This window comes from Trachypithecus francoisi, unplaced genomic scaffold, assembly GCF_009764315.1.
Source record: "Trachypithecus francoisi isolate TF-2019V2 unplaced genomic scaffold, Tfra_2.0 Lachesis_group17, whole genome shotgun sequence".
Taxonomy (NCBI): domain Eukaryota; kingdom Metazoa; phylum Chordata; class Mammalia; order Primates; family Cercopithecidae; genus Trachypithecus; species Trachypithecus francoisi.
Window position 1 is genome coordinate 42,054,340 of NW_022681462.1, and position 27,533 is coordinate 42,081,872.

General features: G+C 39.5%; 1 protein-coding gene across 4 annotated transcripts in view; it reads left to right on the forward strand.

Annotated features, from left to right (window-relative positions):
- ANAPC1 (anaphase promoting complex subunit 1) overlaps positions 1-27,533 on the forward strand; it is a 121,979-nt gene that overhangs the window by 60,913 nt on the left and 33,533 nt on the right. For 3 of the 4 annotated variants that reach the window (XM_033175457.1, XM_033175458.1, XM_033175460.1), the window contains 12 exons: positions 1,048-1,126; positions 1,742-1,778; positions 1,881-1,951; positions 4,170-4,348; positions 7,706-7,932; positions 10,234-10,352; positions 13,544-13,815; positions 19,970-20,204; positions 22,931-23,022; positions 24,993-25,127; positions 25,302-25,384; positions 26,324-26,402. In XM_033175457.1, coding sequence (XP_033031348.1) covers positions 1,048-1,126; positions 1,742-1,778; positions 1,881-1,951; positions 4,170-4,348; positions 7,706-7,932; positions 10,234-10,352; positions 13,544-13,815; positions 19,970-20,204; positions 22,931-23,022; positions 24,993-25,127; positions 25,302-25,384; positions 26,324-26,402 — 1,608 coding nt within the window. The remainder of the gene's footprint in view (positions 1-1,047; positions 1,127-1,741; positions 1,779-1,880; positions 1,952-4,169; positions 4,349-7,705; positions 7,933-10,233; positions 10,353-13,543; positions 13,816-19,969; positions 20,205-22,930; positions 23,023-24,992; positions 25,128-25,301; positions 25,385-26,323; positions 26,403-27,533) is intronic. The other variant, XM_033175459.1, reaches the window with a different exon arrangement.

The window sequence follows — 27,533 nt, forward strand, 5'->3', positions numbered from 1 at the left end:
ATGAACTTTTTTATTTTTATTTTTTTAACTTCTGTTCTTTTTTTTTTTTCGAATTTTCTTGCACTGTTGCCCAGGCTGGAATGCAGTGGCACGATCTCTGCTCACTGCAAGCCCGGCCCCCCAGGTTCATGCCATTCTCCTGCCTCAGCCTTCCGAGTAGCTGGGATTACAGGTGCCCGGCTAATTTTTTGTATTTTTAGTAGAGATGGGGTTTCACCGTGTTAGTCTGGATGGGCTCGATCTCCTTACCTCGTGATGCGCCTGCCTCAGCCTCCCAAAGTGCTGGGATTACAGGCGTGAGCCACCGTGCCCTGCTGAATTTATTTTTATTTATAAAAATATTCTGAAAATATCAACAGAAGCCGTTGTTGATAGGTTTTTGTTTTCATCACTATATGTTTTATTGGACTTATTTATTTATTTTTTTTCCTAGACAAGATCTTACTCTGTCACCCAGGCTGGAGTGCAGTGACGCAATCATGGCTCACTGCAGCCTCAGCCTCCCTGGGCTCAAGCAATCCTTCCACCTCAGCCTCCTGAGTAGCTGGTACCACAGGTGCATACCATCACACCTGGCTAATTTTTGTATTTTTAGTAGAGATGGGGTTTTGCCATGTTGCCCAGGCTGGTCTTGAACTCCTGACCTCAAGTGATAAATTGTTTTTTATGTGATGTTTAGCTAATGAGATATTTGTAGTAACCTTCTAGCTTATGGTGGCTCTTTTCTATTGAGTCACTTATATATGTATATATGGGAGGCTGAGGCAGAAGGATTGCTCGAGGTCATGAGTTTGAGCCCAGCCTGGGCAACACAGTGAGACTCCGTCTTTACAAAAAATAAAAATAATAAATAAAAGAATTAGCTGGGCATAGTGGTGCATGCCTGTAGTCTTAGCTACTCTGGAGGCTAAGGCAGGAGGATTGCTTGAGTCAAGGAGTTTGAGGCTGCAGTGAGCTCTGATTGTGTCACTGCACTCCAGCCTGGGTGACAAAGTGAGATGCTGTCACTGAAAAGAGAAAAATAGTGTTAATTTTCTTCTTTTGCAGAGTATTGCACTGTACATACTTGGTGATGAGAGCTCAGTTTCTGATGAATCCTCACAGTATTTAACCAGAATAACTATAGGTAAGTTGGTGTAACGTTAGGCCTTTGGAAACAAATTTTTGTAAATGTTAGTATCAGAATTGAAAAAAGAATTTAATTTTTCTTGTTTGCTTTAGCAGCCATGTCTTACCTTTTTATTACTGTTCTGGTCTGTTGTGGTCTGTTGTCCACAACTGATTTTCAGATATCAGGATTACTTAAAAATCTAACAAATCTTGTATTTTTCAGTGTGGGTAAAAAGGCCTATTTTAGCCTCAAGGAAATTATTACACCATTGTCTCTTGAACAACATGAGTTTGAACTGTGTGGGTCCACTTACAGTGAAATTCTTTTCAGCCAATGCAGACAGAAAATGCAGTATTCTCTGATGTGAAACCCATATGCAGGTTCTGCAGGGCCAATTGCAGGACTTGAGCATGGACGGTTTTGGGTACACATAGCGTGTCCTAACCAGTCCCCTGAGTATTCTGAAGGCCTTGACTCTAGTTTTCAACCTGCCACAGTATTGCTTATTTTAGTATTTTTTTAGATGTTGTTTGCTAATGGATTCTTATTTTCACATGTCTTCTGAATGTTACATGTTTTCTTTACCAGGATGACTTATCAAAATTTAAGTTTCATTTTGTTGCCTTTTAGCCCCCCAGAAGTTGCAAGTAGAACAAGAGGAAAACAGGTGACTTTTATACTTTTATTTAGACTGTGCTTTTATGTCAAACACTTAAAACAATATTATTTACTGTTCTGCTTAATAATTTTATGTTTTATTCTGTTATAGGTTTAGTTTCAGGCATTCTACCTCCGTTTCTAGTCTAGCTGAAAGATTGGTTGTTTGGATGACTAATGTAGGTAAGAGCTTCTTTGTTACTTCCTAACTAGGCTCTGCTTCCTCCAGACTAGCTAGAACTGGAAGACGTGAGGAGAGAGGCGCTCTGGCTTTGTGAAAAGGCCTCACAAGATTGAGATTAGGGTTCTTCAAGCCATATTCTTTTTTTCTCGACAATCTCAGAAGTTCCATATAATAATATTTGGGATACCAGCTTTTTATCTTGGTGCATAAGGTATCTTTATTTGCCATTACATTGGACCATTTGAGGCTGTGGCTATGTAAGCTGGTCTCTGAGAATGGAGAACTCTAATCACCCTACATACACACCTGAAATCATTGTGATACTCAGATATCAGAAATGGGTGGTTTTGGCGAAGTCTAAAAGCAATAATATATACATTTCAGGGTATACTTTTGAAGGATAAATGCACTTTTGAAAGGATTTCAGGCACCAAGATGAACACTGAACTGGGAAGAGGAAGAGGGAGGAAAAGAGTTCTATATTCCCTATTCCCCAAACCTATGCTCCTCGGTTTTAAATTAAGTAAAATACCAAAGAAATTTTTTTTACAAAGAACTGAAAAACACAATTAAAAATTACTGCCACAAAGACACGATTTTAAAAATGAAGACGCTGTATGGGATGTATGTTAAAAAGTAAAGATTTAATGAATATTAAAAGATGTTTTTGAAGTCTTATCTAAAGTATGTTCTAAATGATGTTTCGGACAGGTTTTTTTTTTTGTCATTTCACCTTAAAAATGACAATAACTGTTGCATACTATACATACAGGATACCTATGCTGAAAAATACTGGATGAGTTCTATCCATTTGTATATTGCATAATATTTAATAAGTGTTATTCTCATATAAGGAACATTTTTTGCCTCAATAGTTAATCGACTTTTTAACTTATAAATAATGCATACTATTATAAAATTTAGAAAATCATTATAAGAAAAACATGATTTAATTAACCTGAGGATAAAAAAATTTTAAATATGAAATATGGTGTACTTAAAAAATAATATGGCAAACATATGTGTTTGTTTTAGAGAATGGTACAGAAGTGAGTATTGATGTACTGGTCAGCCACCTCTAGAAATAGGACATTACCCACATAGTAGAAGGTCCTTACATATCTGTTCTTGGATGGTCCCCTCCTGTCACATACCCCGATATTATAGAGAACCACTGCCCTACCTACATTTTGTGTTACCTTACTCTTGTTTTTCTTTATAGTTTTGCATCTTTATAAATTGCTAGATTTTATGTAGTTTTGAACATACATAGATGGAAATATATGTTCCTTTATCTTCACTCAACTTTATTTTTTAAAGTGTCATCTATGTTGACTCATGTAGCAGTAGCAGTGGGTCATTCATTTTCTCTGATATATAGATTACTTTGAACATATCACAATTTAATTACCCATTCTATTGATGATAGACAATGGGACTCGCCCCTTTCTCCATCTCTTTTTTTTTTCTGTAACAAAACAGTATTGCTAATGAATATTTTTTTTTTTTTTTTGAGAGGGAGCCTCGCTCTGTCGCCCAGGCTGGAGTGCAGTGGCCGGATCTCAGCTCACTGCAAGCTCCGCCTCCCGGGTTCACGCCATTCTCCTGCCTCAGCCTCCCGAGTAGCTGGGACTACAGGTGCCCGCCACCTCGCCCGGCTAGTTTTTTGTATTTTTTAGTAGAGACGGGGTTTCACAGTGTTAGCTAGGATGGTCTCGATCTCCTGACCTCGTGATCCGCCCGTCTCGGCCTCCCAAAGTGCTGGGATTACAGGCTTGAGCCACCGCGCCCGGCCAGTTTTTTGTATTTTTTAGTAGAGACGGGGTTTCACAGTGTTAGCTAGGATGGTCTCGATCTCCTGACCTCGTGATCCGCCCGTCTCGGCCTCCCAAAGTGCTGGGATTACAGGCTTGAGCCACCGCGCCCGGCCAGAGCATCTTTTCATATGCATTTTGCCCATTTATGTTTCCCCTTCTAGGAAATGTCTTTTTGTCCTTTATATTTTTCTATTAGATTGTCTTTTTTTCTTCAGGTTTTTACAAGTTCTTTCAAAGAGGCTGCTTATACTAATCCCTGATGTCAAGACATTAATCTGGTAGTAAGATGAGTAAAATGAATTTATTTGTCAGGATAGATATTGTTGCCAACTTCAGTCAGGATAATTGGGACAGTGGCAAATCTAAATTAAAATTTTTCTCCTTTCCTTTAACTATAAAGGATTCACTTTAAGAGATTTGGAAACTCTTCCCTTTGGAATTGCTCTTCCCATCAGAGATGCAATTTATCACTGTCGTGAGCAGCCTGCCTCAGACTGGCCAGAAGCTGTCTGTCTCTTGATTGGACGTCAGGATCTTTCCAAGCAGGCCTGCGAAGGAAACTTACCCAAAGGGAAGTCTGTGAGTATCAACATAGAAAGTTCAGAGTTCCGCCGGGCGCGGTGGCTCAAGCCTGTAATCCCAGCACTTTGGGAGGCCGAGACGGGCGGATCACGAAGTCAGGAGATCGAGACCATCCTGGCTAATACGGTGAAACCCCGTCTCTACTAAAAATACAAAAAACTAGCCAGGCGACGAGGCGGGCGCCTGTAGTCCCAGCTACTCGGGAGGCTGAGACAGGAGAATGGCCTGAACCCGGAGGCGGAGCTTGCAGTGAGCTGAGAGCCGGCCACTGCACTCCAGCCTGGGCGGCAGAGCAAGACTCCGTCTCAAAAAAAAAAAAAAAAAAAAAAAGAAAGAAAGTTCAGAGTTCCAATTTTGGCCTTAAATAAAATCATAAAGTAGAAATGTTCTTCATTTTCCTTTAAGGCTTTTTCTTTTCTTTTTTTTTTGAGACGGAGTCTCACTCTGTTGCCCAGGCTGGAGGGCAGTGGCCGGATCTCAGCTCACTGCAAGCTCTGCCTCCCAGGTTCACGCCATTCTCCTGCCTAAAGTCTCCAGCCTCCCAAGTAGCTGGGACTACAGACGCCCGCCACCTCGCCCGGTTAGTTTTTTTGTATTTTTTTAGTAGAGACGGGGTTTCACCGTGTTAGCCAGGATGGTCTCGATCTCCTGGCCTCGTGATCCTCCCGTCTCGGCCTCCCAAAGTGCTGGGATTACAGGCTTGAGCCACCGCGCCTGGCCGAAAATGAAACTTTTAAAACTTATTCTAGAATTCTAGGTAACTTTAAAAAATAAACAGTAGAATCTCATCAAGGAGGATTCAGGAATAATAATTCCACTCCTGGTGACTCTTTTATGTTCATGTCCGTGAGAAGACAGTGTGGGAATTTGGCCTTACCTCTTAGTAGCTTTTGAATCAATACATAATAATCAGTACATTGTAACTATGAGTCACCTTAGGTCTTATTACTGCTTCTTCAGAGCCTATATCAAAACTTATTCCTAACCTCACAGTTGCCTAATGAGTACCCATGCTGGAGTCAGTTTCCATGGGCATCTGATTCTCCAGCAGGGTCATCCCAGCACATCTCTCTCTTCATCTGCGTCTCAATCACAGCTCTTTGTTGAATTAGTATTTATATCCTGTTTTAAACAGAAAACAAATCTTTTTGCTTATAATATGGCTTTCCTGTGAGAGACAGCAGTTCAGCACCATTAGCATGAAAACATTAATCTATATTTGAATGTCATTTTAAGTAATTCTGTCTAAATACAGTTTGTTCAGTTATTTGAGGCTACATTTTATAACTAATCCCATCTGAATTTATTTTGTCACTATTTGAGACTATATTTTATAGCTAACTCACCCATTAGAATATAGGTTTTTTTTTAATGAGATATTTTATAGAAACCAAAATGAACTTTTAGGAACTAAAAGTAATTATTTGGTCATATCTACTTTTTTTATTTTTTCAGGCTAACCTTGTTGTTTTCACATTAAATGTTGCAAAACTTTAACATTTCAACTTGGAGTTAATCTTTTGTTAGAAGAGTATAATACTGTTTTTGAGGGAATATGATATGATTCCATGCAGTTCACATCTGTGTTGCAGTTAGGTTTAATTATTTGGACTGGGAAGCCCCATATTAAAGCACATGCTGGGCTTATGAGAACATAATGACAGTCAAGGAATTTACCCTCTTACTTGTTTTGCTGCAGTTCAGTACTTTTCCTTCTAAGAAATTTTTATTGGAAATACATTTTTAAAAAATAGTGAAAACTGGCTGGGTGTGGTGGCTTGTGCCTATGATCTCAGCACTTTGGGGTGGCCAAGGTGGAGGACTGCATGAGCCCAGGAGTTTGAGACCAGCCTAGGCAACATAGTGAGACCTCATCTCTACTTACCCAATTTTTAAAAAAAATTTAGCCAGGTGTGGTGGTATGTGCCTATAGTCCTAGCTGTTTGGGAGGCTGAGATGGGTGGATCTCCTTGAGGTCAGGAGTTCAAGACCAGCCTGGTCAACAGGGCAAGACTCTATCTCTACAAAAAACAAAAAAAATTAATCTGGGTGGGTGGTACACATACGTAGTTCCAGCTACTTGGGAGGCTAAGGTGGAAAGATCTCTTGAGCCCAAGAGGTGGAGGTTGCAGGGAACCATGATCCCACCACTGCACTTCCGGCCTGAGTGACAGAGTAAGACCCTGTCTCAAAAAAAAAAAAAGAAAAAGAAAAAATAATGAAATCCAACCACGATCCTATCTATTTAAAGTGTAAAGTAAGAAAGTATTTTATTGTGTGACTTCCCCCAACCCTTTGTGTATATCCTTTCAGGCTTTTTTCCTTCTCCTTCTATTAATGAACAGACAATATTTAAATTGGCATTATTAGCAGTGACTAGTATTCATACTCTACTTGCAATAATTTGTTTATTTTTTAAAATGATCAGGATGTAGTTTTTTTTATAGTTTATTCAGAATTTTTTTTTTTTTTTTTTTTGAGGCGGAGTCTCGCTCTGTCGCCCAGGCTGGAGTGCAGTGGCCGGATCTCAGCTCACTGCAAGCTCCGCCTCCCGGGTTTACGCCATTCTCCTGCCTCAGCCTCCCGAGTAGCTGGGACTACAGGCGCCCGCCACCTCGCCCGGCTAGTTTTTGTATTTTTAGTAGAGACGGGGTTTCACTGTATTAGCCAGGATGGTCTCAATCTCCTGACCTCGTGATCCGCCCGTCTCGGCCTCCCAAAGTGCTGGGATTACAGGCTTGAGCCACCGCGCCCGGCCTATTCAGAATATTTCTCTGCTTGTGTCCAGCCTCTTGACTGTTGTCCTAAATTTAAATTTTCCCCCTCATTTCACGTAACAAATATTTCCAAGTAGGGAATACAGTACTTTTGTTTGTTTGTTTTGATTTTTGTTTGTTTGTTTGAGACAGAGGCTCACTCTGTCACCCAGGCCGGAGTACAGTGGCGTGATCACTGCAACCTCTGCTTCCCGTGTTCAAGTGATTCTTCAACCTAAGCTTCCCCAGTAGCTAGGACTACAGGCACGCGCCACTGCATCTGGCAAGGTAATTTTTGTATTTTCAGTAGAGACTGGGTTTCACTGTGTTGGCCAGGCTGCTCTGGAACTCCTGACCTCAGGTGATCCACCCGCCTCGGCCTCCCAAAGTGCTGGGATTACAAGCATGAGCCAGCAATATAGTACTTTTTAAAAAGATTTGTAGATTAGAGTCCTGGTATACATTGTGGTCCCAACCCATCCCTGCTTTGGAAAACGTATTTTCTCTGTGCTTAGTGTAGTCATGGCACATCAGCCTATGTATTTTCATGTTCAGTAAGTGCATGTTGACTGCTTTTTAAATTATTATTACAATAAAGTCTGTTACTCAGGTGCTCTCATCAGATGTTCCTTCAGGAACAGAAACTGAGGAGGAAGATGACGGCATGAATGACATGAATCACGAGGTCATGTCATTAATTTGGAGTGAAGATTTAAGGGTACAGGATGTGCGAAGGCTCCTTCAGAGTACGCATCCTGTCCGCGTCAACGTAGTGCAGTACCCAGAGCTCAGCGACCATGAGTTCATTGAGGAAAAGGAAAACAGGTGAAGGAAAACCCCGGGCACTATCTCTTGTCATGTTTTATTGTTACATTTGGGTCTTGTTTATATTTGTCTTTCCTTCAAATTTTTAGCATTTAAAACCCTAAAGAGATTTAAAAGATACTTTCAAGTTAAAATGTGCCCTCTGTTTTAAGCTTTCATCCAACTTCAACAAACCACATGTGTTAGCAAAATATCTTTGGCTTTTGACAACATAATGGTTGTATTTCAGATCTTCCTCCTCTTGAAATACATATACCAGTTTACTCTTTAGAAAAGGTGAATGTAAAACTATTTTGCCTGGTAGTTCCCTTAAGAATTTACAAACAAAGAAAACACTGTACTTGTTTTTCTGTGTCTTGATCAGGAATAGATTTTGAAGTTAGTGGGGTTTTTAGTGTAGTTTAAACTTACATCAGTGTTTTTTTTTTTTTTTGATATGATAGTTAATACTCCAAATAAATAGATAAGGCAAACTAGGTAAGCCTTTCTTCTGCCACTCCCCTGCACAGGATACATCCCTTGATACATTTTAAGACTCAGTGGTAAACGACATCACATGCCTGTGACATTCCAGAGCTATTCTCTTGGGACACTTCTGTTTTAAAATTCTCTCCTGTTCTTTTATCTGCTTGTGTCTATCGTCTATCATTCATCTACCACTGTTTTCTAGTTCTCCTTACTTTTTTTATGGTACTGCTTTGAGGGGAAGGGTCACCCACATTCAGCCACAGACTGCTGAAGATCTGAATTAGTTGTGATTTCCCTATCAACTGTTTCTTCCCCACATGTCCCCAGTTATTAGTCGCCTGTGAATAAGGAGATGGAGTGACAGAAGTTGAGTTTAGAGCTAGGATTTATGAGCATGACCTCTAGAGCCAGGTGTGGCCATGCTGTGCTGGGTGACTTTGGTTAAATTACTTTACCTCTTGTTGCCTCCATTGCCTCATCTGTAAAAATAGACATTCCTCATGGGATGGTGCTATGTATCAAGTGAATTATTTTTACATAGCACTTAGAATACTGCCCAGTACATAGTAAAGCTCAGTGCGGTCAGCCATTATTAGTAGAGTGCATTGATTCTAAGATGCAAATTTTTTCACTTTTTAATATCTCTGAAATCAGATGTGTATTTCAGTGAATAGGTGTCACAGTTTAGTTGGCAGTGCTTTTTCTTTCTTAGTATCTCATGAAATAATGATACATCTTATCAGTGGCATCGTATATTCAGGGGATATAATATTGTTCTTATTATAATTGTGTTACTTCTGCAAAGTTGAAGTGAATTATGTATACGATTTCCTCTAAAAAAATTCTATGGGCTGCAGTAGCCTTTTGGCTTTGAATTTTCCTGATCCCAAATTAATGTGGCAGTTGTGTTCCCAGAGAATCTTTAAGACAGAAAAATTTTTCTTTCCAGTTAGCTAGAAAAGCAGTTATGTGTCTCCGGTTAAGGAGGGAGTATGCTTATGAATAGCTTTGTCTGCAGAGAAAATGTGCGTCACTTGTCAGCCTCTGAAGGGATGTTTCTGTGTCTTCAGACATAACTTGTATAAGCATTTCTTAATTATAAATGCCCTACTTCCAAAATTTCTGTTAGTTTTTTTTAAGTGGCTATATGGAATGTTAAGCTATTTTAACATAGGAACAAGTTGAAGAGTGGTATATTAATTTCACAGTAGAGCCCACAGAAACCATTTTAACCTTGAACGTACCTGATATATAATGGTATTAGTCCTATAAATCTAGTCATCATGTAAGTGAAACCAATCTGTATTTCCTGTGGAGACACCATGAAATCCAGTCACCTCTAATATAGGGACCTTGTTTCTTTTCTTGTGTACAGGCCACAGAAATGGCACTTCTGAGGCTGTATTGGCAAAAGGGATGGGAGGAGGATTCCACATGTACTGAGGACAGCTAGACTGAAATTAACACAGTGATAAAAACCCCAAAAGTACTGTATTTTCCTTTGAGAAGGTTAGCATCCATCAGAGTGGAATTTTAATTTTCTTTTTTTTGAATGCCTAGAGACAGTTGGCTTGGTTTATAGGCCAGGTGGTTTTCATTCAATGTAAATATGAAACAAAACAAAGGAAATATGTCTCTCCCTAAGAGTGTAATAGGAACAAGAATATTAAAATGAAAATAATCATGTTTGGGTAGTTCACTCACATCTTTGTATGAATTTACTTTGAGACAACTTCATCTTACATAGAATACCTTTTGAAATATTTACAGATGATATTTCAATTGTGCTTTGCTTTAAAAATTTTCACATGTTGGTTTTTACTTTAATTACAGATTGCTCCAATTGTGTCAGCGAACTATGGCTCTTCCTGTAGGACGAGGAATGTTTACCTTGTTTTCGTACCATCCTGTTCCCACAGAGCCATTGCCTATTCCTAAATTGAATCTGACTGGTATGTTAAATTCTGGACTCAATGAGAAAGGAAAATGATTAAGTACATGCGTTAAGTGTAGTTCTTTAAATTAGTTAAGATTAAAGAAATGCTGCTTCTATCCCCAGTGATTTTAAATATTGCTAATAGCTGCTCTAGTGGTTATCAAAGTTCAAATACCACATCAAACTAAACCTTGAGAGAAGCACATTATAGCTCATTACTCATTTTTGCTTTTTAATGAGGTGATTTCAAGATACAACAAGTCACTTGGAGAAGTTCAGAAAGGTATTGATAATGATGAGTATTAACTTTTGAATAATCTTAAGTATAATATATAAAAATATTTAGTTTTAAAATGTCTTATATCATAGTTTGAACAGATGATCATTGTATAAATCAAGGAATGTACTAAGCAAAAAGAGAAAAAAATGGTTACTTACGGTATTCCCACTCTTCCCACTCTTCTGCGTCACTCCTTTTAACATTTTAGTATATATGTTTCCCAAGTTTATTTCCACATATTTATAATTTTATATCTGTTTAATTATCAGAAAATTTAAATCTATTTTAGTTATTTTTCTTAAAATTTACAGTGAACATCCTTTTATATTTAGCAAATAATATATGTGTTTATAATTATGTGTATGTATTGTATACATGTGTTTTTAATTGATACATTCATTTTTATTTGCTTCTGAGTATTTCATTCAGTGGATATACCATAGTTTATAGAAGCAGCCTGGTATTGTTGGAAATTACAGTTTTTTGATATTATAAACATTGTTGGGGTGTATTTGTCCTATGTACTTAGATGCAATGCTTAGAAGTAGAACTCTTAGGACACCAAGATGAATGGTTTTAAGGAACATGTCAAGTTGCTTTTCTGGTTGGCATGAGTTTTTATTTCTGCCATATATAACTGTAGTTATAGTCTTGATTACAGTGAGTTTTATAGTGCGTATCCACCTAATGCTGATTTGAATGTGTTCTGAAGGTGACAATTGCATAGTTGAAATTATCATTGAAACTCTATTATAGTATATATGGTTTTGTGAAACCTGTACAAAATGTGTGTATAATGTATGTAGTAGTGTATAATATATATAGTAGTATATAAAGTATAATGTAATGTATAATAGTATATAATATATGCGAACATAATCGTACAGTATTTTAAATTGCATACTTTAAAAAATCCAGAGTTCCACTCAGATTTGTGAAAAGCTTGTGCTTTGAGCAGCATGCAGGAAATTAGATTGACTAAGTGAAGAACACATTCCCATCTCCATATCGTGCTTATTCTGAGCCCTAATCTCATTAAGGGACATAGTGAGCAGAGTTGCTTTTAATATTTAAATTGTCTCAGAGGTAAAGCACCTGTGGCAAAATCTTAAGTTATTGATTCTTGATGGAAGGCATGGTATATAGATGTTCATTTTAGTAGTCTTTCCAACTGTTTATATGAAAGATTTCATATAATAAATGTGGGTTAAAAAGAAAATCTCATGCCAAATTGGCAGATGTTAAAATGTATTCAATCTGGGTGATTTAGTACTCAAGTGATACTTGGGTGGGTTCTAAAAAATATATACATGCATCTTTTTTTCTGAATACATTTAATTGAATTTGCATGATTTAAAATGTGCTTATGACATTAATCCAATGTTTTATTCTTTTAGTCATTCTGGTAGGCCAAAAAAAAAGGTTATCCTGTTAATTTAGGAAAAAATATTTTCTTAAATAGTTGCTTAACCCACACTGATGTGACCTGTTGTACTTTTGTATGTTGTTATTCTCACTGAAGGAAATTTACCTCACCCTTTGCATTTTATTTTCTCTCGTGTGTGAGTGTTATGTTTTATGCATATGATGAATGAAAGTTTTAGAAAGGTTATTCAGTTTTTCCATATTGATATGTCTGCCTTTTTTGAGAAAGTGCAAGTGTAACTTACGAACTTATCACTCATTGTGGTGCTGTCTAACACTAGCAGTTGAGTTAGCTTTTAGGTACAAAAAGCGTTTAGTAAAGACAAATAAGTCTTACTTTGTGCTTTGTGTGTATATGTATACATGCTACAAATAAGACACTCTACATCTACTTTGAATTTATTTTATATAACGTCTTAGAACTCTTTTAAAATGCTATTTTCAAAGCTCCAGTGAACTGGATAACTTTACGCAGTAGTTAAAATATTTATGTTAATTATTTTATCCGTGACTTAAGACAATATTCAAAATATATATAAAAAGATTCAATATTTGCTGTATATAATGTAGATCAAAGAGAAAAGAATCAAGAAAAAATTCATAGAGAACATATAGCATTGTGAACATATAATTTACATTGCTTTTAAATAAATGGACCCTAAAAGTAAATCTAGTGAATGCCCTTTTGAAGTTCACTGGGTGACTCAAGTCTATAAAAGGATGCTTTCTACAAAGCTATCTCTAAACATTTTAAACAATAGCATATAATTAGATGTCTGTATCTGTATGTATATAGAGAGAGAGAGGAAAAAAAGAGGGGGGGCATATATAGGTAAGAGCTGTAGCAGATTTATTTAGGTTCTTGTTTTTTTTTTTTTTTTGAGATGCAGTCTCTGTCTGCTGCCCAGGTCGGAGTGCAGTGGCATAATCTTGGCTCACTGCAACCTCCACCTCCAAGGTTCAAGTGATTCTCGTGCCTCAGCCTCCCAAGTAGCTGGGACTACAGGCACGCACCACCAGGCCTGGCTTTTGTCTCTTCTTAAGATGTCATTTTTCCTTAATGTCCATGGAAAAATATAGGATAGAACATTCGAAATTAACACCAATGTCATCAGATGTTGGGATTTATAACTTGTGTAGTTTAGCAGTGATGTTAGTCTTCATTTTGGTTTCTAAGCTCTCTGCCGTTTGAAAGAAAGATTTCAAAGCAGTGATTATCCCAATCATCTCTGTATAATGTTAAATTGGTATCAGTTATCTCATTATATAGCCTCATACATTTTAACAAAAAGGACCATGAACTGTTTAGACAGTGAAGGTTTTTCCAGTTTGCATTAAGTTTGACTCACATGTACAAAAGTTGTAAGTGGTCATAGAGACTTAACATTCCACGCATTGATGGTTTTGAATGTAGAAAATGTAAGTAATCTTGGTCTCAAAGATCTAGTCTTGGTTTTGTGAATTTTTGTTCTCTCAATGTTAAATTTTGTTTGGCTGGATAGGGCGTGCCCCTCCTCGGAACACAACAGTCGACCTTAATAGTGGAAACATCGATGTACCTCCCAACATGACAAGCTGGGCCAGCTTTCATAATGGCGTGGCTGCTGGCCTGAAGATAGCTCCTGCCTCCCAGATCGACTCGGCTTGGATTGTTTACAATAAGCCCAAGCATGCTGAGTTAGCCAATGAGTATGCTGGCTTTCTCATGGCTCTGGGGCTGAATGGACACCTTACCAAGCTGGCGACTCTCAATATCCATGACTACTTGACCAAGGTGAGAGCCTGTGCTCCCAGTGCCTGGCTAGTAGTAGCTCCTAATTGCTCTGTTTGCTCTTCTTTCTTCATTCTTGTACTTCTAAGTCCATTTGTCTCACAGTACATGGAATAATCTTTCTAAAGCGTAAATCAGAGCATGTCACTTCCTTGGTCAAAGCCATTTAATTAATGATCTCCCATTGCTTTTTTTGTTTTGTTTTGAGTAAGGTGGAGTAGAATTTAATGAGTGACAGAAAAGCTCTCAATAGCGAGAGGGGACCCAAAGGTGGGTTGCCGGCCACAAGGCTGAATCTAGGGGTTCTTATGGGTGTGAAATGAGCGTGCATGCTGATTGGTCTGTGGGTATGCTTGAGAAAGCACCATTTAGAAATAGGCACGATAGTGTAGAGGACCAACTGGGGAAGGACAGGTATATGTAAAATAGGAGAGAGTGTGCCAAACAGGAATGAGAGCTCTCTAGTCCATGGATTTATCCAGAACTTGTAACTTGATTTTCTGGCTTTCGGCTGTCCTTGGCTTAAAGGTTGAGTTTCACTTGAGAACTTACCTGCCTCCTATCACTATCAATCCCCACTCTGAAGAAGTACATCTAACTGCCATTAGGATAGGCGTGATGACTGTCCTAACTGCTTCATGCTGACAGAGGATGTTGTTTTGGGAAGCAGCAGTCAGGTCTCTCTTAGAGGCCTATCTAAGGGTCCCTGGTAAAAGGGAGCCATCAACTGAGGTTCCATTTGCATGACCATTGGAGTTTGATGGCCTCTAGGTGAGAAAAAACACATTTTACAAGGAGGTTAGGTACACATGAACCAAATGTGAGTATTGCAATGAGAACGCAAAGAGGAACTAAAAGGGGGAAAATCCATGCCCGTATATTAGGGAAACCTAGAAAGGACAGAAAGAAAACCTCTGAAAATGGAGTGTTCTATTCCAGGATTCTGCAAAATAGGGTTGTCGTGGGCATGTCTACCTAGATCATTAGATATGTTATAATTAGGCATCTCAATGCCTTTAATTAGATTATTCATCCATAGGCTGCAGAATCCAGTAATGCCCTATAATCCCCTTAGTTAGCTGAGGGTCTTGGGGAGAGGGGAAGGAGAAAGTGGGTCCAATTCTCTTCTTGCCCAGTGCCCTGGTCCCTTCTGACAAGACCAGGCCTAGGTTCTTCACTGAAGTCTGATGGAGTTGAGCCTTGGACTTTGAAACTTTATGTCCTCCGTCAGTTAGAAATTTAAGAAGAGCCTTACTGCCTTTCTGAGAAATTTCCTCAGTTGGGGCACAGAGGAGAGTGTCATCTACATATTAAGACTTTAACTTGAGTTTGAAAGAACTCAGAGAGATCTTTTGACAATGCCTGCCCAAACAGGTGGGGGCTGTCTTGGAATCCCTGCGGTAACACCACCCAGGTTAGCTGGGTAGTCTGGTTGGAGGGATCCCTGAATGCAAACAAGTTTTGGGAGTTGGGGTGTAACGGTATGCAGAAAAAAGCATCTTTTAATTCCAAGAATGCAAACCATTTAGTTTCCTCTGGTATCTAAGTTAACAAAGTATAGGGATTGGGAACCACTGGGTAAATTGGTTCGTTACACCAATTACTCATTAAGGAGGTGGAGATCCTGGACCAGTCTCCATTACCTGTTGGGTTTCTGTACTCCCAATATTGGGGTATTACAAGGACTGTTGCAGGGTTTAACAAGGCCCTGCAACAATTATTAAGGCCCTTAGGTTATTAATTAATTATAATATATTTAATTAATATAATTAATTAAGGCCCTTAGGTTATTAATTATGGCTTCTAGCCCTTTCCTAGCTCCTGTTTTTAGGGGATATTGTCTTTGATTAGGGAAGGAGATGGGATCCCTGAGATGGATTTGGACCGGTAAGACTTTGTAGCTCAGCCAGTTTTTCCCTGAATTGCCCAAACCTCTGGATTAATATAAGTCTCCACCAGAGGGAGGCAAAGAGTCTGTCCTGGAGCCATAAGGATGGTGGTTCCCTTGTGAGCTAAAATATCCCTACCTCAGAGGAGTTGGGCTTTCAGGTATGATTAAAAAGCCATAGGTAAACAAAGGGTCTCCCTAGGTACAGCTAAGGGGTTGAGAAAAATATCTGGTCAGAGGCTTTCCTGAGACGCCCCTCACAGTCGTGCTAAGGGAGGAGGGGAAGCCCGGTTTGGAGAGGAGGACAGGAATGGCTGCTGTGGTATTGAGGAGGAAGTCCATTCTCTGAGTCCCTTTGACCTCCAGAATCACCTGGGACTCGTGGATGATAATACAGCCTGAGCTGTCAGAGCTGGGGAGGAGAGCCCTGGGACCCAGCAGTCCTGTTGGACCATTTGAGAAGCCGGCTGTGAACCTGGAAATGGACGTCTCTGGAGGCAGTTCATCCTCCAGTGGTCTCCCTTACAGATTGGACAGGGCCATGGGGGCTGCTTCTGATATCGAGGGCAGTCTCTCTTTTAGTACCCCCACACTGATAATGGCTGGTCATAGAAGGAGAAGCTCCCCGGGAATCCAGAGGTTTATATGCCTGTATGGCAGCTATTAGTGCCGCTGCCTTTTTTTCATTCCTTTTCTTCCCTTTTCTTGGGCTTCCTCATGGTCCTGATTATAAAAGACCAAGGTGGTGACTTTCAGGAGATTCTCTAGGGTACTATCTGGTCCGATAGCTAACTTTTTGCAGCATTCTTCTAATATCTGGGGCTGCTTGGGTTATAAACTTGTCTTTCAAAATTAACTGTCCTTTTATAGAGTCAGGAGAGAGATGTGTGTTTAATTAAAGCGTGTCTCAGTTTTTCCAGGAAAACAGAAGGGTTCTCTTCAGACCCTCGGTTTATGGTTGATAACTTAATGTAATTGAGAGACTTGGCTCTAGTTCTCAGACCTTCCACTATGCATGCCTGAAAATGTTTTCTCTGCCACTTTCCTTGAGCAGTGTCTGAGTCCCATTGAGGATCATTGGTGGGTGCAGCCTGCTTGACTGTCAGAAAGGGCTCCCTAATTTCTTCCCCTTTTTGGTAGGTGCCGTAATAAGATGCAAACATTTTATCTCCAGTTGTCTCAGCAACCTGTAAAGCTGCCTGCTTCTCTGAAGCTCTAAGTCTGGTTGAGAAGTAACATGATACCCTTCCATGAAAGCTCAAACACTTGAGTAAGGTTCTGAAAGTCTTCAGTATACCTAGATTTCCTTTTATCTGCCTCAAATCTTGTGAAGAAAAGGGGACTTGTACTTTCATAGGACCATATTCACTAGGCATTTCCTGTAAAGGAAGAAGTGATGCTGGAGCTTATCCAGATAGAACTCTTCTAACAGGATGAGGGTCAAAAGGGGGTCTGGATAAGGGGGACAAGATGATCCAAGAGGAGCTGGGACCTGGGCTGGTGCAGGGGCCTCTGCCTCCTTTTCTAAGGAGGCAGACTATTTTTTCCCCTCTGTCTGGATTAAGTCTGCCTTGCTGGATATCACTGCTATAAGTGCACGGTCTGTTCTACATTGTTGACAGAGCTTGGGGTTATCCCGCAGGGCAAAAAAGGCCTATACATATGGAATTTTTGACCATTTTCCTTCTCTGCGGTAGAAGAGATCTAGCTATTGGATAGTATTATAATTAATATTTTCCCCAACTGACTAGGTCTCCCCATCTTCCAGCTTCTAGCTGGGCCAAGCCTTGGTACTGATAAATGCCAGGCATTTTTTCTTCAGAGTCTGAGGATCAAAGGAATCCCAGTGTCTCAAGATGCATTTGAGAAGAGTGCAGACTACCCATTTAGAAAGAGAGAGGGGAGAAAAACGCATCCTTAGTCTTTCCCTCTGCCGTCCTGGAGTCCAAGGCCTCTCTCAGGCTTGCCTTGGTCATGGATGTGCACGCAACCGCCATTCATGACCAGGGGAGGATCAAGCCATCAGGAACCGTCCCGTTTACTTGCACTCAGCCTTGACCCTCCTTGTTGACTGCCTTTGATTTCTCTGTCTGAATTCTATATAAGCTTGAGACTAAGATGGATCCAGGGGGTTCCTGTATATTATTTGTCTGTAATTTTCATTTGGCTGGCAGTTTATTTAGCTTCATCAGGCATAACCCAGCATCCTGCCATGAAAAGAAGCAATTTATCAAAGAGACACATAACTAAGTAACATTTCTCAGAAAAGCAGTAGGGAAAACATGATAGGAAAGATTGGAAGTCGTTGTCCGACACCGGAACAAGCTGTCGGGGACTGGGGGCCAGTCTAGGGTCCTTCGGATAACACCAAGGTACCCTTGGCTAGATACCTTTAGTTGCCCCAGGACCTTATTCTGATCCCATACAATGGCTGAACTTCTGTGAAGGGAAACTGGTTTAAAACAAGGCCAACATTCCCAACACCAGAGGGGAAAGAGGGATCAACCATTGCTCTTAATATACATTCTAGGAGCTGATGTGATCCTATTCACTTCTGCAGCCCTAGTTGGTACCACTGTTCTTTTTTTTTTTTTTTTTTGAGAGGGAGTCTTGCTCTGTCACCTAGGCTAGAGTGCAGTGGTGTGATCTCGTCTCACTGCAACCTCCGCCTCCGACGTTCAAGTGATTCTCTTTCCTCAGCCTCCTAAGTAGCTGGGGTTGCAGGTGCGCAGTACCACACCTGGGTAATTTTTGTATTTTTGATGGAATCAGGGTTTCACCATGTTGGCCAGGCTTGTCTTGAACTCCTGACCCCAGGTGATCTGCCTGCCTCGGGCTTCCAAAGTGCTGGGATTATAGGCGTAAGCCTCTGCACCTAGCCCCACTCTTCTTCTTGCTCCCCCACGCTCTGACCATACAGATGGGCTATTTTAGCTTCCTGGTAGACTAAACTCCTTCACTTCACAGCCTTATTTTTTTTAAGGAATCTTTATTTATATAAATATATAAAATTCACCTACCATACAATTCACCGTTTAAAGTGTATAGTACAGTGGTTTTTAGTATATTCACGGAGTTGTGCATCCATCACCGCTGTTAATTTAGAACATTTTCTTCACCCATAAAGGAACCTTGTACCCACTAGCATTCCTCTTGCACCCACTCCTCATTCCTCCACCCCACCCCCACCTTCACTTCAGCTCCTGCCAACCATTTATCTTTCCATCTCTATGGGTTTGCCTTTTCTGGACCTTTCGTATAAATGGAGTCATACAAAATGTGGTCTTTTAGGATGGGCTTCTTTCACTTAGCCTGATAATTTCAGGGTTCATCCGTGTTGTACCATCTATCAGCAATTCATTCCTCTTTATTGTTGAATAAATGTTTTATTTCATGAATGTACATTTTATTCATAAGTTGATGGATATTTGGGTTATTTGTACTTTTTAGCTATTACGAATAATACTGCTATGAACATTTGTATACATGTTGTTGTGCGGATGTATGTTTTCATTACTCTTGGGTACGTACTTAGGAGTGGAATTGCTGGGTTATATGGTAACTCTGTTTAACTTTTTGAGGAACTGTAAACTGTTTTGCATAATGACTGCACCATTTTACAACCCTGTTAACTATACATGAGAGTTCAAGTCTCTCCATATTTTTGCCAACACTTGTGTTGAGTCCAGCCTCATTCTTTTGCATGTGTCTTTCCACTTGTCCCAGCACTGTATTTTGAAGACTGCCCTTTACCTGTTGTATTGTCTTGGCACCCTTGTGGTCAGTTAATGTCAATGCGAGGGTTTATTTCTGAATCACCTCAGAACCATTTACATGCTGTTTTATCACCTGAAACAGTCTTCCTCACCTTCTAAACTTGAGTGTCCCCTTTCCTGCTACTGTTCCTAGCTAATTTGTTTTCATCCTTCAGGTCCTAATATAAATTTCTTTGTATAATCTTTAGAGATTTCATCCCTAATAATCCTCTAGTCCCTCCCAATCTAAATTAAGCTCTTTTAAAATACTCTTTCGTAATACTTTGTACTTTCTTATTGTACTACTTTTTAATCATATATTTGTTTATATTTTTTAATTTAACACTTTTTTTCCTATTAAGACATTAGGTCCATGAGAGCAAGGATCATGTTTGTTTAGTTTACCACTATATTCTCAGTGCCTCTCATTGTACCTGTCAACATAAAAGTACTTCTTGAAAGTGGCAGGCAGTATTTTATTTTAAACTACATATTTATTTTGTTTCTATCTTAGGGCCATGAAATGACAAGCATTGGACTGCTGCTTGGTGTTTCTGCTGCAAAACTAGGCACCATGGATATGTCTATTACTCGGCTTCTTAGCATTCACATTCCTGCTCTCTTACCCCCAACGTCCACAGAGCTGGATGTTCCTCACAATGTCCAAGTGGCTGCAGTGGTTGGCATTGGCCTTGTATATCAAGGGACAGCTCACAGACATACTGCAGAGGTCCTGTTGGCTGAGATAGGTATGGGATTAATAGTGCTGAATCTTCATAGGCATGCATTTTCCACTCCACATAAATCCAAGTAAAAATGATAGTAAAATTACAAAAAGTAAGAAAAGACAATAGTAGCTTTTGTGAGCAAAGAATGGTCTAGTACTAATTTAAAAAAAAATCTCTAAATAATGTTATCCAAGGCTGATGTAACTGCAGGTTATTAACCTCCATATTTATTTGCTAGCTTATTACTGAATTCCCGTGGTCACATTTAATGAGGTACCTGTGGTTTTAATCACATGTGAGTATGCTGTTTATCCTGCTGTGTCTTTACCAGCAATGTCTAGCAGTGGCCTGCACTTAAAACTCAAAGAGTAGATTGTTTTGGTCCCTGAGAGACAGTAAACTATACACATCACAGTGTTCACTGTGTTGGATACAGCACTTCCAATAGAAGTCAAGTAATTGACTCCTGCTTTCCTCCTTTACATGCTGGTGGGTATGTTGGTGATGAACCTGGAAATGGTAAGGTCCACACACTCACTTTAGTGAACAGTGTCTCTGTTTCTTACTGGGTCCAGACTTTTTGGAAATCTGTATTGTGCGTTGTCTTTTTCTGCCTAATGGAAGTGTTATTGGCATTATTAATATGCTCAACAATTTAGTTACATACTTACATGTCCTATTCAAGATCTTTTCTATATGCATTTCTGAATATATTGTTAAAGATGTATTATTTAGTATAATGGTAGCAGATAGCTGTTGCCACAGTGATGCTTCATACATACAGGCATAACATTGGCCCAGGCAGCTCTGCTTTAGGCTATAGCTGTGTAGCCGGCTGCTCCGCTGCTGTTCTGCCTCACCTGCCTTATTCTGGGACCCAGGCTGGAGGGTGTTTCTCTCGTGGTGTTGACAGAAACCTAAGAGAGAACCAGTGAAGACCGGGACCCATAATTTAGTCTACTGTAATGATAGATGAAATTATTCTCAAAGTTGAAATGTTTCTGCTATCAAAATACATAGTAGCATAAGTTAGAGATCTGAAAAACACTTATGCAGAAAATATTCAACACTGGTTTTTAAAGCATGTTCGTCTGGAAAGTAGTTTGCCATTCTTTGGCTACATCATGATGTCTGATGATGTCACTGCATAGTCTCACAGCTGTGGCATACTTCTCTCATACTTTATTGTGTATGTATATAGATTTCATCTTTAATTCATATGTATGTGCCTTTTTATAGGATTACTGTTAGAATGTACATTAAAAATTCTGTTTGTATAGATCATTGTTATAAGTGATTTTTAAAACAAATTTTGTATAATACTCATTGAGTTGACGGTCTGTAAAATGCTTTTTTTATTAACTTTTAGAACTTTTTAGATTGTTTTAGCAATCCTTTGTTGTTGTGTATAAACATTACACTGATTACCTTTGTGTGATTTTTTTTCTTTAATATTTATTTATTTATTTATTTATTTTCAGACAGAGTCTTGCTCTGTCGCCCAGGCTGGAGTGCAGTGGCATGATCTCGGCTCACTGCAGCCTCTGCCTCCCGGGTTCAAGCAATTCTCCTGCCTCAGCCTACCAAGTAGCTGGGATTACATGTGTCTGCCAGTATGCCTGGCTACTTTTGTAGTTTTTTTTTTTTTTTTTTTTTTTTTTTGAGACGGAGTCTCGCTCTGTCGCCCAGGCTGGAGTGCAGTGGCCGGATCTCAGCTCATTGCAAGCTCCGCCTCCCGGGTTTACGCCATTCTCTCGCCTCAGCCTCCCGAGTAGCTGGGACTACAGGCGCCCGCCATCTCGCCCGGCTAATTTTTTGTATTTTTTTTTTTTTAGTAGAGACGGGGTTTCACAGTGTTAGCCAGGATGGTCTCGATCTCCTGACCTCGTGATCCACCCGTCTCGGCCTCCCAAAGTGCTGGGATTACAGGCTTGAGCCACCGCGCCCGGCCGACTTTTGTAGTTTTAGTAAAGATGGGATTTCTCCATGTCGGCCAGGCTTGTCTCAAACTCCTGACCTCAAGTAATCCGCCTGTCGTGGCCTCCCTAAGTGCTGGGATTACAGGCGTGAGCCAGCACACCTGGCCGAGATTTTTTTTTTTAAAAATAAAACTTTTTTTTGAATACTTTTCCCTTTAAAAATGTTTTCTACTGGCCAGGCGCGGTGGCTCAAGTCTGTAATCCCAACGCTTTGGGAGGCCAAGACGGGCGGATCATGAGGTCAGGAGATCGAGACCATCCTGGCTAACACGGTAAAACCCCGTCTACTAAAAAAATACAAAAAAAACTAGCCAGGGGAGGTGGCGGGCGCCTGTAGTCCCACCTACTCGGGAGGCTGAGGCAGGAGAATGGCGTAAACCTGGGAGGCGGAGCTTGCAGCGAGCTGAGATCCAGCCACTGCACTCCAGCCTGGGCAACAGCGAGACTCCGTCTCAAAAAAAAAAAAAAATGTTTTCTACTACTTGGTAATTTTTTTTTGGTAAGACTCAAAGTTTCACAGTATTTGAATATCATTGCTTATAAAGACTTAAACTGGGAAATTAAAAAGAACTATTTTGGGCCCTTTTCTTTTTTTAGGTAGGTAAACCTACATTTGTGGACACCATTTATTATAGTGTCATAACTTTCTGAATGGAGTTATATTCCATTCGTATCGCCAGTGCAACTTGCTAGAAAGTTAAGTCTAGGATTTTTATGAGTTGAGATTTTGAGAGGCTAGTTTGAACTGTGTCGCTTTTCTTTTTACAGGACGGCCTCCTGGTCCTGAAATGGAATACTGCACTGACAGAGAGTCATACTCCTTAGCTGCTGGCTTGGCCCTGGGCATGGTTTGCTTGGGGGTAAGCATAGTCTGTGCCTTCCCATGCTTCAGTTAGGACATCTACACGTTGAAACAAATAACCTTGACACCTAAACCTGAATACTGTCCCTTACTATGACTTAATCTGCTGCCCAGCTCTCTTGTCTTTTTGGATATTTTTCAAAGTACCAGATTTGCAAATGGAGAGAAACTGTGGTCAAGAGTGGGACTTTAAGATTTATTTTCCTCCAGCTTACAGTGTTCATGAACAAACTAAAGGGAATGAAGTTTTTTTTTTTTCTTTTTTAAGTGTTCAAGAATACAATGAGTAAGTGACAGCCCACTATGACTGAAAACAGAAAACAGTGAAAACGTCTATGATCGGGAGCCTTAAGAGTCTGTAGTAGCTGCGTGAAATAAACCCTAACTCCCTTTTGCCGTAGTGATGTTCACTGTGTATCCCAGAATGTTGTCCCAGTAACATCTGCCTTGTGACAGAATGCAATATCACATTGCCCCGTCTTTAACTGCATCCAAGAGATGTGTACAGAATTACCAGAAACATTTCCTTAAATGATTGTTTCACTTGAAATGTGGTTCCCCTTAAAAAACCACCAATATATTGTTATGGTCAAGCTAAATGATATAAAGAAAGTTATAAGGCCAAGGCAGTCGGGTCACCTGAGATCGCAAGTTCGAGACCAACCCGACCAACATGGGGAAACCCCATCTCTACTAAAAATACAAAATTAGCCAGGTGTGGTGGCACATGCATGTAATCCCAGCTACTCGGGAGGCTGAGGCAGGACAATCACTTGAACCCAGGAGGCGGAGGTTGCGGTGAGCCGAGATCGCACCATTGCGCTCCAGCCTGGGCAACAAGAGCGAGACTCCATCTCAAAAGAAAAAAGAAAAGGTTACAGTGGAAGGAATTTTTTCTCGTGTGTTCTGAAAATCCACCTTGTAGTTGACCATCTGTTGGGGCCTTGAATTCACATTGGCATGTGAGCTAAAGAGGCTGGTAGTATAATGGAAAAGAATCGGCTGGGTGCGGTGGCTCACGCCTGTAATCCCAGCACTTTGGGAAGCCGAGGCGGGTGGATCACGAGGTCAGGAGTTTGAGACCATCCTGGCTAACACGGTGAAACCCTGTCTCTACTAAAAATACAAAAAAATTAGCCGGGCATGGTGGCAGGTGCCTGTAGTTCCAGCTACTCAGGAGGCTGAGGCAGGAGAATGACGGGAATCCAGGAGGTGGAGCTTGCAGTGAGTCATGATCATGCCACTGCACTCCAGCCTGGGTGACACAGCGAGACTCTTTCAAAAAAAAAAAAAAGTAATCACACAGGAGTTGCAACTTGAATTCTGGTCCTAACTAGTGAGTCAAGTCATTTAACTACATTATTGTCTATTGCTTGATCAGCTTCATGGATTGTTGGTGGCCATGTTTTATATGTAGCCCTGCAACTTACTATAATAGCTGTATAACCTTGGGCTTAATCCCTCTATGCCACACTTTCCTTATTTATAAAATGGGGTTTTAATAGTAGCTATTTGATATGGCTGTTCATTCATGTTAAACACACAGAATAGTGCCTGACACAGAGCATACATTCAATAAATTACTATCATTATCATAGTTATTGTTGTTGGAAAAATTCTTAAGTACAATAATGAAAGTATTCAGGTATTTACAGTTCAGGTTTCAATTATATGACTAATATTTTTCTTTATTGTTAAATGTAACTAACTCTAAAGCTCTTAGGTATTCTAAGACAGTACTTAAAGTTGAACATGTATTAAAACTTTTGTGAGAATTATTAAACATTAATAACTCATGATTTATTAACTCATGATTAATGTTTGCTTTAAATTGGAAATGAAAAAAACCAAAACCTGAAATAACCTGCTTTGAGGTAAGTTAGTTCATTTTTATATTTGTTATGGGTATATGTTGTGGATCTTCCTTCATAAGATTTCTTTTGACTTGTCTGTTATCGTCTTTTCCAGCATGGCAGCAATTTGATAGGTATGTCTGATCTCAATGTGCCTGAGCAGCTCTATCAGTACATGGTTGGAGGACATAGGCGCTTTCAAACAGGAATGCATAGGGAGAAACATAAATCGCCAAGTTATCAAATCAAAGTAAGTACGCATCACAGTAAGAGATCAAAAGTGTGGAAGCTAGGAAGTTAATTGGGAAATACTAGTGTTCATACTAACACTGGTAAATATATTAATTTTAAGCATAGCTAGTATTCAGAGGGATTTTATAATAATTCAGAACTCTTTTACATGCATAAACTCTTCTTTCAATAGGAGGGAGATACCATAAATGTGGATGTGACTTGTCCAGGTGCTACTCTAGCTTTGGCTATGATCTACTTGAAAACCAATAACAGGTATTTCTACCCACCCACCCTTCCTTCCGCCGTGATAGTGTGATAGCCTCTCTCACCTTGGTTGTAAAATTCAGTTATCTCATGTGTTTATTTCCCCTGTACTGGGTTAAGCTGATTTTCCTTCTTTCAAATACTGTAAGTTTTTGGAGGAAAACTTGCAGTATTTGAAGTTATAAAGATTTTACCTAGAAATAATATATTTGGCTATTTTAATGGTATTTGACAATATAGTTTTCAATTTCTGTTCATTTCTGTTTTGTAGTTGATGTCAGTAACACCCAAACAATGCCCCTGTTTGTTTTCATCAATTTAGCATATTGCTGTGAGGACTGGTTAAGTCAGAAGTACTTATCATTAGTCTGATCTTGGTTACCGTGTAAAACAATGGTTTTTGCCTACTTCAAGAGCTTTTGTAATTACCAAACCATCTACCTTCCCAACTTGCTATATTAGTGCTGATGCTTGAAAGTAGACCTGTGGCATTTATGCTTACACTTTGCATAGAAGAGTAAGTTGAGTACAGGACATTATGCCATGTATTAAGTCTATTAATTAAAAAAAAGTTCTGAGATTCAAGGAACTTTTCAGTGTTCTACATTTCTCCCTTTAGAAAAAGTAAGTGTGTGCAGAATTAACAAAGTGTTTAAAAATAGGTATTTATCATTTACTGTTTGGATGAATGTGTAGGGCAATGCTTCCTTGGCACTGGGGATATTTCATTGAGCAAAACTAAAAGTATCTGCCCTCATGGAGCTTATGTTATAGTCAGACATACATCTACATCTATAATAACTATTATGTTAGAAGGTGTAAAGTATTGTGAAAAATATGTAGAGCAGTAGTGGAGTGGGAAGAAATGTTTTGAAACAGATCTTGAGATTCTTGATTGTCTTGCTCTCTGCTTGAGCAGTGTCCCTTACTGTTTTCCTCCACCACCAGATCTATTGCGGATTGGCTGCGAGCCCCTGACACCATGTATTTGTTGGACTTCGTGAAGCCGGAATTTCTCTTGCTTCGGGTATGCTTTGTCATTTTTCATTTGTGTTAACATGAGAAGTCTGTTTATGGTTCATAAACTTAGCTTGTAAGCTGGGCACGGTGGCTTATGCCTGTAATCCCAGCACTTCAGAAGGTTGAGAAAGGAGGATTGCTTGAGCCCAGGAGTTTGAGACCAGCCTGGGCAGCAGGCTGGTCTCCATGAATGAATGAATGAATGAATAATAGCAAACACAAATGTCTTTACAAGAGAGCGTTTTATTTTTAATTTGTCATGCATGTCTAATTGGCAGTGTTCATTTGAAATTTTGCAAATAGGACTTTGGGAATCCCAAGAAAGGTAACCACATTGATATATAATACTTGGAGTGACGTTTCAGTTTCTCACATTATCATTCAAAACTTCCTAAAAAGCAACAAATGATTAGGACTTTTTTGCTGCTTTATTTTACATTTTTGGATTACTATCAGGGATGTAATAATACTGTTAAGGTTGAATCTAAAGAAAATAACAATTTGACTTAATTGTCTAAAATTTTCCCTCTCATTCTTTTTTTTTCTGATGTTTAAACTTAGCATATGGAAGCTTTTAAATTATGATGTAGATAGAGCTATGATTCTTTCCTTTGTGATTTTTTTCTTTTCCAGAGTACGTTTTAAAAAGTACTCCCCAAGCCCTCTAAACTTTGATGATGTTCAACTCAATTTTAGTTTTTCTTTGTTAAAATTTAAATCTTTATTTTAATGAGTAGTTTAGGTTGATACTACAGATGGTTCCCAACTTAGGATTTTTAACTTAACCATAGTGTGAAAGTGGTACTCATTCAGTAGAAACTGTATTTCCAATTTTGAATTTTAATTTTTTCTCGCACTCCTGGCAGTATGATGCTCTCCTGGTGTTGGGTAATGGCAGCAAGCTGCAGCTCCCAGTCAGCCATGCAGTCGTGAGGGTAAACGACCCATCCTCCACAGTTTACTATGCTGACAGAGAATTTCACTCAATTATAGGCTAATGTGAGTGTTCGGAGCATGTTTAAGATAGGCTAGGCCGAGCTGTGATGTTTGGCAGGCAAGGTGTATTAAATGTGTTTTCTTTTTCCTTTTTTTTTTAATAAGATGGAGTCTCGCTCTGTTGCCCAGGCTGGAGTGCAGT